Source organism: Xiphophorus maculatus, chromosome 14, assembly GCF_002775205.1.
Source record: "Xiphophorus maculatus strain JP 163 A chromosome 14, X_maculatus-5.0-male, whole genome shotgun sequence".
Classification (NCBI taxonomy): domain Eukaryota; kingdom Metazoa; phylum Chordata; class Actinopteri; order Cyprinodontiformes; family Poeciliidae; genus Xiphophorus; species Xiphophorus maculatus.
The window spans coordinates 16,042,799-16,054,729 of NC_036456.1; the positions used below are offsets into that span (position 1 = coordinate 16,042,799).

General features: G+C 40.3%; 1 protein-coding gene across 3 annotated transcripts; it reads left to right on the forward strand.

The window, feature by feature from the left end:
* Positions 1-672: 672 nt before the first annotated feature.
* Positions 673-10,434, forward strand: LOC102224492 (cytosolic beta-glucosidase-like). Of its 3 annotated transcripts, none has more exons than XR_002753947.1 (5): positions 673-877; positions 3,763-3,987; positions 4,070-4,872; positions 5,130-5,999; positions 6,337-6,405. XR_002753947.1 is itself a non-coding variant. In XM_023347114.1 (5 exons), the coding sequence occupies exons 1-5, from the start codon at positions 823-825 to the stop codon at positions 9,632-9,634; spliced, it is 1,254 nt and encodes a 417-aa protein (XP_023202882.1). In that variant the 5' UTR covers positions 673-822; the 3' UTR covers positions 9,635-10,434. The 3 variants fall into 3 exon arrangements, 2 of the variants coding, with proteins under 2 accessions (XP_023202882.1, XP_023202881.1); XM_023347114.1 differs by lacking the exon at positions 6,337-6,405 and adding an exon at positions 9,588-10,434 and having other exon boundaries at positions 5,130-5,253; XM_023347113.1 differs by having other exon boundaries at positions 5,130-5,253; positions 6,337-6,768.
* The last annotated feature ends 1,497 nt before the right edge of the window (positions 10,435-11,931 follow it).

Below are 11,931 nucleotides of genomic sequence, written 5' to 3' on the forward strand. Positions count from 1 at the left end.
ACTGCAATTTTACTGCTTAAAAACTCGCTGAATTTTATGGCTGTAAATATGGTTTAAAAGTAAAATTCAAAACTTGTGTAAATAAAGTTATATGGAACTGTGACAAAATAACTTGTTTTCTAGGATTTTTGGGGGGGATAAATTATAAATCTCATCGAGTTAACTCTACCACGTGTAATTGGGATTAGTCTCATTTATATTTCTCCATGTAACTTTGTGACCACACCCCCTATGGGAATTTTGACTCTTTTTATGATCCGTATCATTCGATGCACCTCAGCAAAAACAGTTAACCGTTTAATCTGATGGTAGCATCCTGGTTTCTGAACATGACTTTGTGGTTTGAAATTTTAAATCATTTACTATTCCAGCTCATCCTTTGCTATTGTTTCCTACGTTTCTTGGAGCATGTTTGTGATAAAACTTCACAAAAAGTTCCGTAAGATACTTTTTGTGTATCTTTCCAGAGCTGGAAAGACTGCAATCTTTCCAGCTCAGAATGAGAGAAAGACAAGACGCCATACAGTAAATAATAAACTATACAGTGAACAAATGCAACGCTGTAGCAGACAAGCATTCCGAGGACCTTCGGATCTCATCGTTCACCCGAAAGAGTAAGCACAAATAGCCGGCTCGGCCACGGACGACACAGAGCTCTTCCTGTGACAAAAACGACTGCATTGTCCGATTGAGACCAGCATGGTATTCTCCAACAGACAATGAAGGATATACGACACCTTTCTACGTATATTACTGAGAGATATATTCGGTTTTAAACTATATAAACCAGCGAGATAGAGAGAGTACGGCAGCTAAGAAAACATGTTCCCGCGAGACTTTGCGTGGGGAGCGGCAACATCTGCGTACCAAATAGAAGGTAAACACAGCCACGAGACTTTAACTTTGTTCTAGCTGATTAGGTTTTGTGAGAATGTATGTCTCATTTAAGTTCAGTTTAAGCAAATACAGGAAGCTAAATGCATGTAGGTCTTTATACACAGGCTGATATACACTCAACTTATTAAAAGGAGTATTAAATGAATGAATTTCATAGGTGGTATACGATTACCAACTTCTATCTTGTCTTACAGAACTGTTCGGAAGAGTGCAAAATGATCTAACCAATCGATTGCAGTCTGTAACAACATTACAGTTGCAATAGAATCATCAGAGTCGAGGAAGAGTCTACTTTATTTATGATGCACTTTAAAAAAAAAAAAAGCATGTTGCACGACGTGGTTCACAGCAATGATTGGAGACAGCTAGTTTTTAATATAAAATTATAGTTCATAAAATAAAACCACAAATTTGTCTTATAAGACAAGAAGATAATGGTCATATTTTGTATTTTAATAAAGTATAATTTTATTATGTAAAATTCTAAGTTTTAAAGTAGTTTTGTGAATAAAGTAAAAGTGGACATTACAAACATTAAACTGAGATGTCAAACTGCATCTAAGTTTTCCAGGTAAATTGAAATAATTGCAATTGCAAGCTGCTTTATAGGACCAACAGATGAAACAATGTACAGAAATATAAAATCATATATGTTCAGTCATTAAAACTCAGTTCAGTTCCATTTTATTTCAGTACAGTACCAGATTTTATTTTGGCTATAATCAATTTACTTTAATTAATTTATATAAAAAAAAAAAAAAATTCCCTTCTCACCCACCGCGGGTGGTTCTTATCCTCTGAGCTCGGGTCCTCTACCAGAGGCCTGGGAGCTTGAGGGTTCTGCGCAGTATCTTGGCTGTGCCAAGGACTGCACATTTCTGGACTGAGATGTCTGATGTTGTTCCTGGGATCTGTTGTAGCCATTGGTCCAGTTTGGGGGTGACTGCCCCGAGGGCCCCGATGACCACAGGCACCACTGTGGTCTTCACCTTCCAGGCCCTCTCCAGTTCCTCCCTGAGGCCCTGGTATTTCTCTAGTTTCTCGTGCTCCTTTTTCCTGATGTTGCAGTCGCTTGGTATTGCTACATCTATCACAACGGCTTTCCTCTGTTGTTTATCCACTACGACAATGTCTGGTTGGTTCGCCATTACCATTTTGTCTGTCTGGATCTGGAAGTCCCACAGGATCTTAGCTCTGGCGTTCTCCGCCACCTTTGGGGGTGTTTCCCACTTTGATCCCGGGGTTTCCAGTCCATATTCTGCACAGATGTTTCTGTACACTATGCCTGCAACTTGGTTATGTCGTTCCATGTACGCTTTCCCTGCCAGTATCTTGCACCCTGCTGTTATGTGCTGGACTGTCTCAGGGGCCTCCTTGCACAACCTACACCTTGGGTCTTGTCTGGTGTGGTATATCTGGGCCTCTATTGCTCTGGTGTTTAGGGCCTGTTCCTGGGCGGCCAGGATGAGGGCCTCTGTGCTGTCCTTGAGTCCAGCTTTTTCCAGCCATTGGTAGGATTTACTGATATCAGCCACTTGGGTTATTTGCTGGTGGTACATCCCATGTAGGGGCTTGTCCTGCCATGATGGTATCTCTGGCACCTCAACCTCCGTTCCCTGTTGTCTGAGATATTCACTGAGCACATTGTCTGTTGAGGCTTTGTCCCTGATGTATTTATGGATCTTAGTTGTTTCGTCCTGGACTGTGGTTCTCACACTCACTAGTCCTCTGCCTCCTTCCTTGCGGCTCGTGTACAGTCTCAGGGTGCTGGATTTGGGATGGAATCCTCCATGCATTGTTAGTAGTTTTCTAGTCTTAATATCAGTGGCTTTTATCTCCTCCTTTGGCCAGCTAATTATTCCAGCAGGGTATCTGATTACTGGCAGGGCATAGCTGTTTATTGCGCGGATTTTGTTCTTGCCATTGAGCTGGCTTCTCAGGACTTGCCTTATTCGTTGGAGGTATTTAGCTGTGGCTCCTTTCCTTGTGACCTCATCGAGGTTGCCATTTGCTTGTGGTATACCTAGGTACTTGTAACTGTCCTCTATGTCTGCTATTGTTCCTTCTGGGAGTGAGACCCCTTCTGTGCGGATGACCTTCCCCCTCTTTGTGATCAGCCGACCACACTTCTCTAGTCCGAATGACATCCCAATGTCCGTGCTGTAGATCCTGGTGGTGTGGATCAGTGAGTCGATGTCTCGCTCACTCTTGGCATACAGCTTGATGTCATCCATATAGAGAAGGTGGCTGATGTTGGCCCCATTTTTGAGTCGGTATCCGTAGCCAGTCTTGTTGATAATTTGGCTGAGGGGGTTCAGGCCTATGCAGAACAGTAGCGGGGACAGAGCATCTCCTTGGTATATGCCACATTTGATGGACACTTGTGCAAGTGGTTTGCAGTTGGCTTCAAGGGTGGTTTTCCACAGCTTCATCGAGTTTGCAATGAAGGCTCTCAGAGTCCTGTTGATGTTATACATCTCTAAGCATTCAATGATCCAAGTATGCGGCATTGAGTCATAGGCTTTCTTGTAATCAATCCAAGCCATGCACAGGTTGGTGTGTCGGGTTTTGCAGTCTCGGGCAACTGTGCGGTCTACGAGGAGTTGGTGTTTGGCTCCTCTGCTATTTACACCGATACCTTTCTGTGCCGTGCTCATGTGTTTATCCATGTGTTTGCTTATCTTGGCCGCTATGATGCCTGACATGAGCTTCCATGTTGTGGAGATATATATATATATATATATATATATATATATATATATATATACTGTATATGTATATATAATAACACACTTTTAGAAATAGTTTCTTTTCATGTTAGTACCTTCAATCACTTCTTCTGTGTACATATATGTTCTGGTTTAGGTGGATGGCAAACCGATGGAAAGGGACCAAGCATTTGGGACACATTTTGTCATGGAAAAGGTCGAGTTTTTGGAAATCAAAATGGAGATGTGGCCTGTAACAGCTATGAGCTGTGGGAGAAAGACCTGGAATGCATCCAACAGCTTGGCCTGACGCACTATCGCCTGTCTCTGTCTTGGGCACGCCTCCTGCCTGATGGGACAACGCAAAATGTCAACCAGAGAGGTAATACCATACTCTTAAAAGACTGATAGAATGAAACCCAACTCTAAAGAGGATGATTTCAATATTACTTTTTCTCCAACAGGTGTGCAGTACTATAACAGAGTGATAGATGACTTGCTGGCATGCAATATATCTCCAATGGTCACTCTGTACCACTTTGACCTGCCCCAAGCAATTCAAGACCTTGGAGGATGGAAATCACCTGATATAGCAACTCTCTTTGATAACTACGCCAAGTTTTGCTTCCAGACGTTTGGGGATCGGGTCAAACTCTGGATCACCATCAATGAGCCACAAGTTTGTGCCAAACTAGGTCACGAAGTTGGTATCCATGCCCCGGGGTTGAAAGAAAAAGGCACCGCTGCTTACCTGGTGGGGCACAACATGCTGCGAGCTCACGCCATGGCTTGGCACAGCTACAGCTCCACGTACAGGATAACGCAGAATGGTGCAGTGTCTTTGGCCCTCAACAGCGACTGGCTTGAGCCTTTAGAGCCAGGTCGTAGTGAGGACGTCACCTCTGCTGAACGTGACCTCATCTTCACTCTGGGGTGGTTTGCCTGGCCTGTGTTTGTTACCGGAGATTATCCAGAATTGATGAGATTTTCCATAGAAACTCAGTCCAAGATGATGGGATACAGTGATGACTTGAGGCTCCCCAGGTTTTCAATCGATGACCCTCCCATTTTAGGAACTGCTGACTTCTTTGCACTGAACTATTACACATCCCGGAAGGTCAAGTCAGGCGGATGCAACGATCAGATGTTGAGTATGAAGAGGGACTTGGATGCAGAAGAGGTTTTAGATCCATCCTGGCCCATTTGTGGGGTGTCATGGTTGGCTGTTGTCCCAAATGGCTTAAGGAAACTTCTTAAATATATAAAGGTAAAATAAAACTTCATCCCTTTCAATAATCACCTCCAGAAGCACAATGATGCCTCATTAGTGCTGTCACATCGTGTGAAACGGTTACTTTGTTGGAAAAAAGTGTTTGCAAACGAGCAATTTCCTGCAGTTGTGGCTCGTCACAGGCCATTAGCTTGAACCTGGCGCTGTTAAAAGCAGCCAATCTGTCTCCTCTCTGAATGCCTGACAACCATGATGACTTGCTTGACAAAAACATTTACCCTGTGACTTTCCAGGATGTCTTCAACAACCCGACAATCTACATTACGGAGAATGGTTTCGCTCAGGTCGGCCGGCTGCAAATTGAGGATGTTGAACGATGCAAGTTTTACAAAAGCACCATTTTGGAAGTGGCTAAAGGTAGTATTGACAATTGCTCTGTAGTGAAGAAAACATTTTTCAAACCAGTGAAAAAAAAAGTGAATTGGAGGAATTTAGTTAAGTTGTGGTTGTCCAACATGGAAATTATGTTTCAGAGTAAATCTTGCACAGACTTTTCAAGTATTCCCCAGTAAGTGCTTACACACTGTAGTGACAGTATACTTGAACTCAGTTTAGTTTTAGTTTTTGTTGAAAGCTGAAGATCTTAGCATACTTTTTTAGCAACACCCATAATTCACATGATTACATTTTTTCAATGTCTTGTGCTGATTTATTGAAATTAGGGCAGCCAATGGTCAGTATATTTGTTTTTTTTATTCGCTTTTGATCCATAACTATAAGACGTTTAGATCTGTACAATCATAAAAGAACAAAAAAGTACACCCTTTTATGCATCATTACTTTGTCTTCACCTCACCATATTTGGATCTAATTTCAAGTGTAAACCCCTTTGTCTTTATTAAGTAAAGACAAAGTACTTCTTAAAAAAAAAAAGAAATTTGGAACAAAGTTTTAAACACCTTTAGATTTTTTGGGGGGTGTAATTTCTTTTTACCTTGACAGTACTTGTTCTTCCCTCTGCAGCAGTTTATCGAAGGTTTTCTTTAGGTGGAGTTCTACATTTTCTTTTAAACAGAATTTCTTGAATAAGCAATACATTTATGAGGTTGGGGAACAGAAGAATTAAGCTTGATGCCAGTAACTGGCCTGTGCCAAGTCCAGGGGTAAGCATCGTCTACAGTCCAAAGAGCCATTTTGCCCTCAGACCAGCTAAATAAAACAAGTTTAGAGCTGCAAATGTACCACAGCCTTTTGAGAAGGCTGTGGTACAGTCCAGTGGCAATATGCAACAGTAACATTGCAATTACATAATTTCAGAATATCATGCAACTCTGTATATTATAAAACTAAGTAATTATATATATTCCTGTTATATATATATCCTAAAACTACATGGTGATAGTCTTCTGACTTGTTTAAACCGATGAGTGAATATTTAATCAAAAAATATAAAAATTAAAAAGTCCCATATTTCATGTCCTTCTTATGTTTTGTGTTTAGCTATAGAAGAGGATGAGGTCAACGTCCGTGGGTATTTTGCATGGTCACTGATGGACAACTTTGAATGGGCAGATGGATTCAGCGTTCGTTTCGGCCTGTTCCATGTCGACTTTTCCGATCCCGAGCTGAGACGAACCATTTACCAGTCTGGGAGGGAATATGCGAAGATCATCTCAAAATACAAATCTGTCTGACCCACATGAGAAGAAGTTGGCAAAGTGGATGTTTTTTTGTTTTTTTTTAAAGCTGACTATTACAGCGGGGTGATTAAAAAAATACAAGAAGCATTTTGTAAGTGAGGAGTTTAAGGTACAGAAAGTAAAGATTTGTTGAGCTCATATGATTCCACCTTAAAACATTTTGATTTTGGAGATCTATCCTGGTATTATTGGGGGTCTATGTATATATTTGAGATTTTATGTGTAATTTTTAACAAATTATAATTTTAACATACATTTTTAACATATTATAATTTATGTTATATTATAATTAACATAAATGTTAGTTTTTAAGAAAGTAAAAAAAAAAAAAAAATGGTTGAAAGAAATATTTAAAATCCCCAAATTAATAATAGTCTTGCAGACTTATATTTATTCGTTATACCCACTTATACTTGCAGGGTCATGGACATACACCCAAGCGAATCCAAACAAGATTAGTTAATTTTTTAAAACCTGGTAAATCCAACAATATAGAGAAATCAACATGCTTTTCCCTTGGAGATTTAAGAGCCTGCTGTATCTATTTGCCATAAAGACTGAGATGATGATGCATTTAAGCATCTTACTCTTTAGTAAGAAAGAGTAAGAGCTTTTATAGAAATCAGGACGTGGATGGCATCTGTGAGGCTACACTGCCACCTTGTGGTTCAAACAGGAAGTACAGCTCAAAATTCAACCCCTCAACTCCTTGTGTCACAATCGACAATATTGTGTGACATGATGTGGTGATTTATGACATGTTGGATAAACAATACACAAGTGAAGTAGCTCTCTTACCACAATACATCTCACATTTACCACAATTAATATTAGGGCTTCAATGTGAAGGAAAATGCCATTTATATTCTGAGTAGAGGGGACGGGGGCTCTGTTTGCATTAATAAGCGTGGTGTGTATCGTGACATCCAGTTGGCTGTGCTCATCGTTTTCAACAGATGTGAATAATACCCTCGTGCCCCGTTTCCATCTACGTCAAGACAAGTGAGAATCTCTTTTGTCTTGTGATGAATAACAAGCTTATAGTGGAAACATGAATAATGCTGGTGTTGCTGTGTGCATCATGATTTCTTTGCAGGATGACTTGAGGACAGAGTTGAGCCACATGTAGTCTTTCAGCACTAATTAGTACACCTGAAACCTGATCTTGTGAGGGAGTCGATCAACTGTAATGTTTTTTTTTCAAGGTTTGAAAAAATGCCTAAAACTGCTTCCTACAATAGATTGCTTTCGTTTGATTTCTAAATTGCGTGACAAATCTAAAGACTCTAGATATTTTTCTGAAGGATCAGAAAGTATCTGTATCTTTCTAAATGTGTGTGAGTAACTCGAATGTATTGCATGTTCTACATTTATTTGCAGTATCTTAAAAAGGCACATGAGGTTGACAACCTTTATAGATTCTATTTGAGTAACAGAAAGCCAAATAAAACTGAAATAATTTTAACACTTGGAGTGACAGGCGATATACAAAATATTTTAGAAATCTGCTGTTTCTAATGATATGATTTCTGTATAAAAGCTAAAAAACTTCCACTTTTTCTTGTATCTAATAGTTTTTACAAGCATCATGTTTAGTAAAACAAAGAATAGGAACAAAATACAGCAAATATTTCTTTAAAGCACAAGAGTAGGACTTTTGAGAATGTGTGAACTGCACAACCACAAAGATTAGCATTATGTGATCTAAAAGCTGAAAAAACTGGAAGGAATAATAATAATAAAAAAAATGCATCAGAATCAACATTATAAGTCAAGTAGTTTTGAATCAGGCTTCCCTTGACTCATTCTTCCAGCTCTTCTGAATTCCCAGCTAGGAGTTGATTAGTAATTCCAGCAGCTGTCTCCCAGTATTGATGGATTCCATCTTCTATCACTGCGTAGAAGCACCTGCCATAGGTAGAAGAACCTCAACTGCTGCTGAATTGATTGGATGAAATATGAGCGAGAAGTTACCCCGCACTTAGCGAATGTTGAAAATTAGTCATTTGAAAAGGAGCTGGAGAATAATATGTGCCTATTGCTACTCTGAGAGCTTAAAACATTAATTAGCATTTAAATAATTCACACTTAGAGTGTCTTCTAACAGCCCAAATGTGAACGTTCGACTTCAATTCATTACGTTCCGGCGAAATTTACCCTGATTATAGGCCGTGATGAAGAAAGCCGCAGAACGAGCCGTTTCCAAATGTGCTCTCCAATTAAATGTCAGATATATCACGTGTATAGATGTGCTGCCCTTGACAATAAATTGGCACGTTTAATTGCAGCGTTCAATCACATTCGCCGGCAGAGATCTCTCTCCCCCCTGAAAAACACTGAGGGGGCTCATTTGTATTTGACCAAACTTAACTCATTATGGTTTGGCAGACACTATGAAATATTCAACAACTGGAGAATTCATTGAGTCAGGACCAATATTATTAGGTTAATTTGTAATAATCAACTACTGTCGTTGGGAACGGTGCCGACTGATGTGTGAGTGCAGAACTTACAGGTGCAAAGTGTGCAAGTTTTAGAAAATAATTGCCCCTTTTTCTATTTACTGATTACTCTCTTATGTGGATCCCCCTGAGGAATGCTATAATTAGATTGTTGCTTCAATATCCAGATGATGAGATGTGTGCCACTCCCTTTCTCTGGAGCACAGATACAAATCTCTTCCCTCTTCTCCTTTGTCTCGGTCTCTCAGTCAGCTGGTGAGGGACCTGCGAGAGCCCCCAAACCACCACTCAGCCCATCCTTGCGTCTCTTCCCTCCCCCTTCTCTCTTGCTGTTTTTCTTCCACTCTTCAACTCATCATCTTCCCCTCTCCTAATCGCATTGCTCATTTCCCATTGACAAGTGAGAATGAGACGGAGAGGGGTGGAAAAAAAAAGAGCACAAACTTTTTAAATCCCATTGACCTACTTTGCCAGACATTTCTCTGGGAATTCACATTAGCCAAAAGAAAAAGTCTGAAGAAAAAATGTTTCTCTTTTCCCCCCACTGCTTCTTATGTCTTCCTCAAAAACTCTCGTCTTTCTCTTTCAGCTGGAGGCCATTTTCCTCGCATCCTGAATTTGTGCCCCCACCACTAACAGCACATTATACAAGTGGATAAACGCCTTACAGTGGCACACCCGACACTTCGGAGCGCTGTCGCCACTTCCTGCAGTGGTGTAAGAAGCATGACATTGGAGTTATAAGAAGATGCTGTGGGAGAGAGACCTTTTCGTGATTGATGGATTTTGGTGGCAGAGACAAAACTGAGGGGGGGTTAAAGCTACCAGGCCTCGAAGACCTAATGCCAGTCCCATACTGAGAGCCTTGTAGAAGCAGAGAGAATAAACGGAAAGGAAGACAATTTAAGTCCTTTGTTTTAAGTCCCCTCCCTCAGGGAGAGCAGATGACCCTGCTAATGACTGTCAAAACTCCCAACTCCCTTGAGTGTGATGGTGCTGCGCTGTGGGAGGGGGTTCACAGACCTGCCTGAAAAATTGAAAGCTCCTGGAATATTCAGCCCTCCTTGGGCGCTCCGCTGGGGGTGCAGATTCAGAGATTGGTATTCTGGGTGGGAAATGTGCATGGTGGGTAAACTCAGCAGTGATAGCGATGGAAAACCCCCCCTCTGAGCGGTGTGTGTGTGTGTGTGTTGTGGTGACCATTCATCCTAATGCTGTGTTTCATGAGAAAACTTCAGGAGCGTATATGCGTGCAAAAGCAGGGAAGCAACTTTATAAAACCTTTAGAGCTGAGGTGACCATACCTATTAGACTGGATGGTTAACAGATTTGGACGCAAGCAGAGAGACTCGTGGCGTGGACATGCCTCCATGCTCCCAAACCCCAAATACAGAAAATCATCAATAAAGACTAAAATTTTCATAAATTTAAGAAAATACCCAATCTGTATTTTAAAGCCGTTAAACTGTCACTATGTAGTTAAAACGCTCACTACGTTGTGACATTATGTAAGACAGATAAGCTGTGAAAAATTCAGTCACCTCTGCTTCCTCCTTGTGGTCCTGCAGCCACCTGCAGAAATAACTTAATGTTACAGGAAATCTGTCCATTTCTGGAGTTCTGGAGTGTAGGGAAAGATGTAGTGCAGTAGAGAGCATCCAGGAGGGACCTGTAAGGTGTGCTTGTTCAAGTTTTCTGTTTTCTCACAAGTCCCATTCAGTTTTTGTCCTGGGTTCCATTTAAATCCCTCTTCTCTTCAGCTCACTCATGTTTTCTGTAGGATGGATTTCTGGGTAATTTGAGTTTGGTGAGACATTTGGCAATATGCTTTGGATCATTATCCACTCACTTATTTAAAATATTCTGGTCCTTCAAAAAGGTAGTTAAGCCATTTTCTCCAAAGTCAGAAACTTTGCTAGAGAAACAGGCCCATAGCATCACATATCTTTTACTTCACTTGAAATTTGGCCCTTTTCCCAAATGTTTATTTGTTTCATGCCAGATTCACATGGAGTGTTTGTTGCTGAAAAATCTGATTCATAGTAAAATCTCATCAATGTACACATTAAATTGATGAGTAAAATAAAAATGTACCCCCCCTCCACCCTAAAGCATGTCTCCTGATCAACCAGTGTTTCCCATTTTGAAGAGTGGTTAAAAGTAAAATCTGTGTCACACGATTTTAGTTCTACTGGAGAAACAGGAAGTACTGGGAATGGCTATAAACTTAAAGAATCATTAAAGAAATACCTCAAGATAAGATTATTCTCCTGCAAAAAACAATGCATTTACCTAAAGGCCTTTCACATTACGAGGAGGGCTCATCATTGTTGCGAATTTAGCCTGTTCTTGAAACAAGCTAATTTTTAAAGTCCCCCTCAAGTCCCATTCAGTTTTTGTCCTGGGTTCCATTTAAATCCCTCTTCTCTTCAGCTCACTCATGTTTTCTGTAGGATGGATTTCTGGGTAATTTGAGTTTGGTGAGACATTTGGCAATATGCTTTGGATCATTATCCGCTCACTTATTTAAAATATTCTGGTCCTTCAAAAAGGTAGTTAAGTCATTTTCTCCAAAGTCAGAAACTTTGCTAGAGAAACAGGCCCATAGCATCACATATCTTTTACTTCACTTGAAATTTGGCCCTTTTCCCAAATGTTTATTTGTTTCATGCCAGATTCACATGGAGTGTTTGTTGCTGAAAAATCTGATTCATAGTAAAATCTCATCAATGTACACATTAAATTGATGAGTAAAATAAAAATGTACCCCCCCTCCACCCTAAAGCATGTCTCCTGAAAAATCTGATTCATAGTAAAATCTCATCAATGTACACATTAAATTGATGAGTAAAATAAAAATGTACCCCCCCTCCACCCTAAAGCATGTCTCCTGATCAACCAGTGTTTCCCATTTTGAAGAGTGGTTAAAAGTA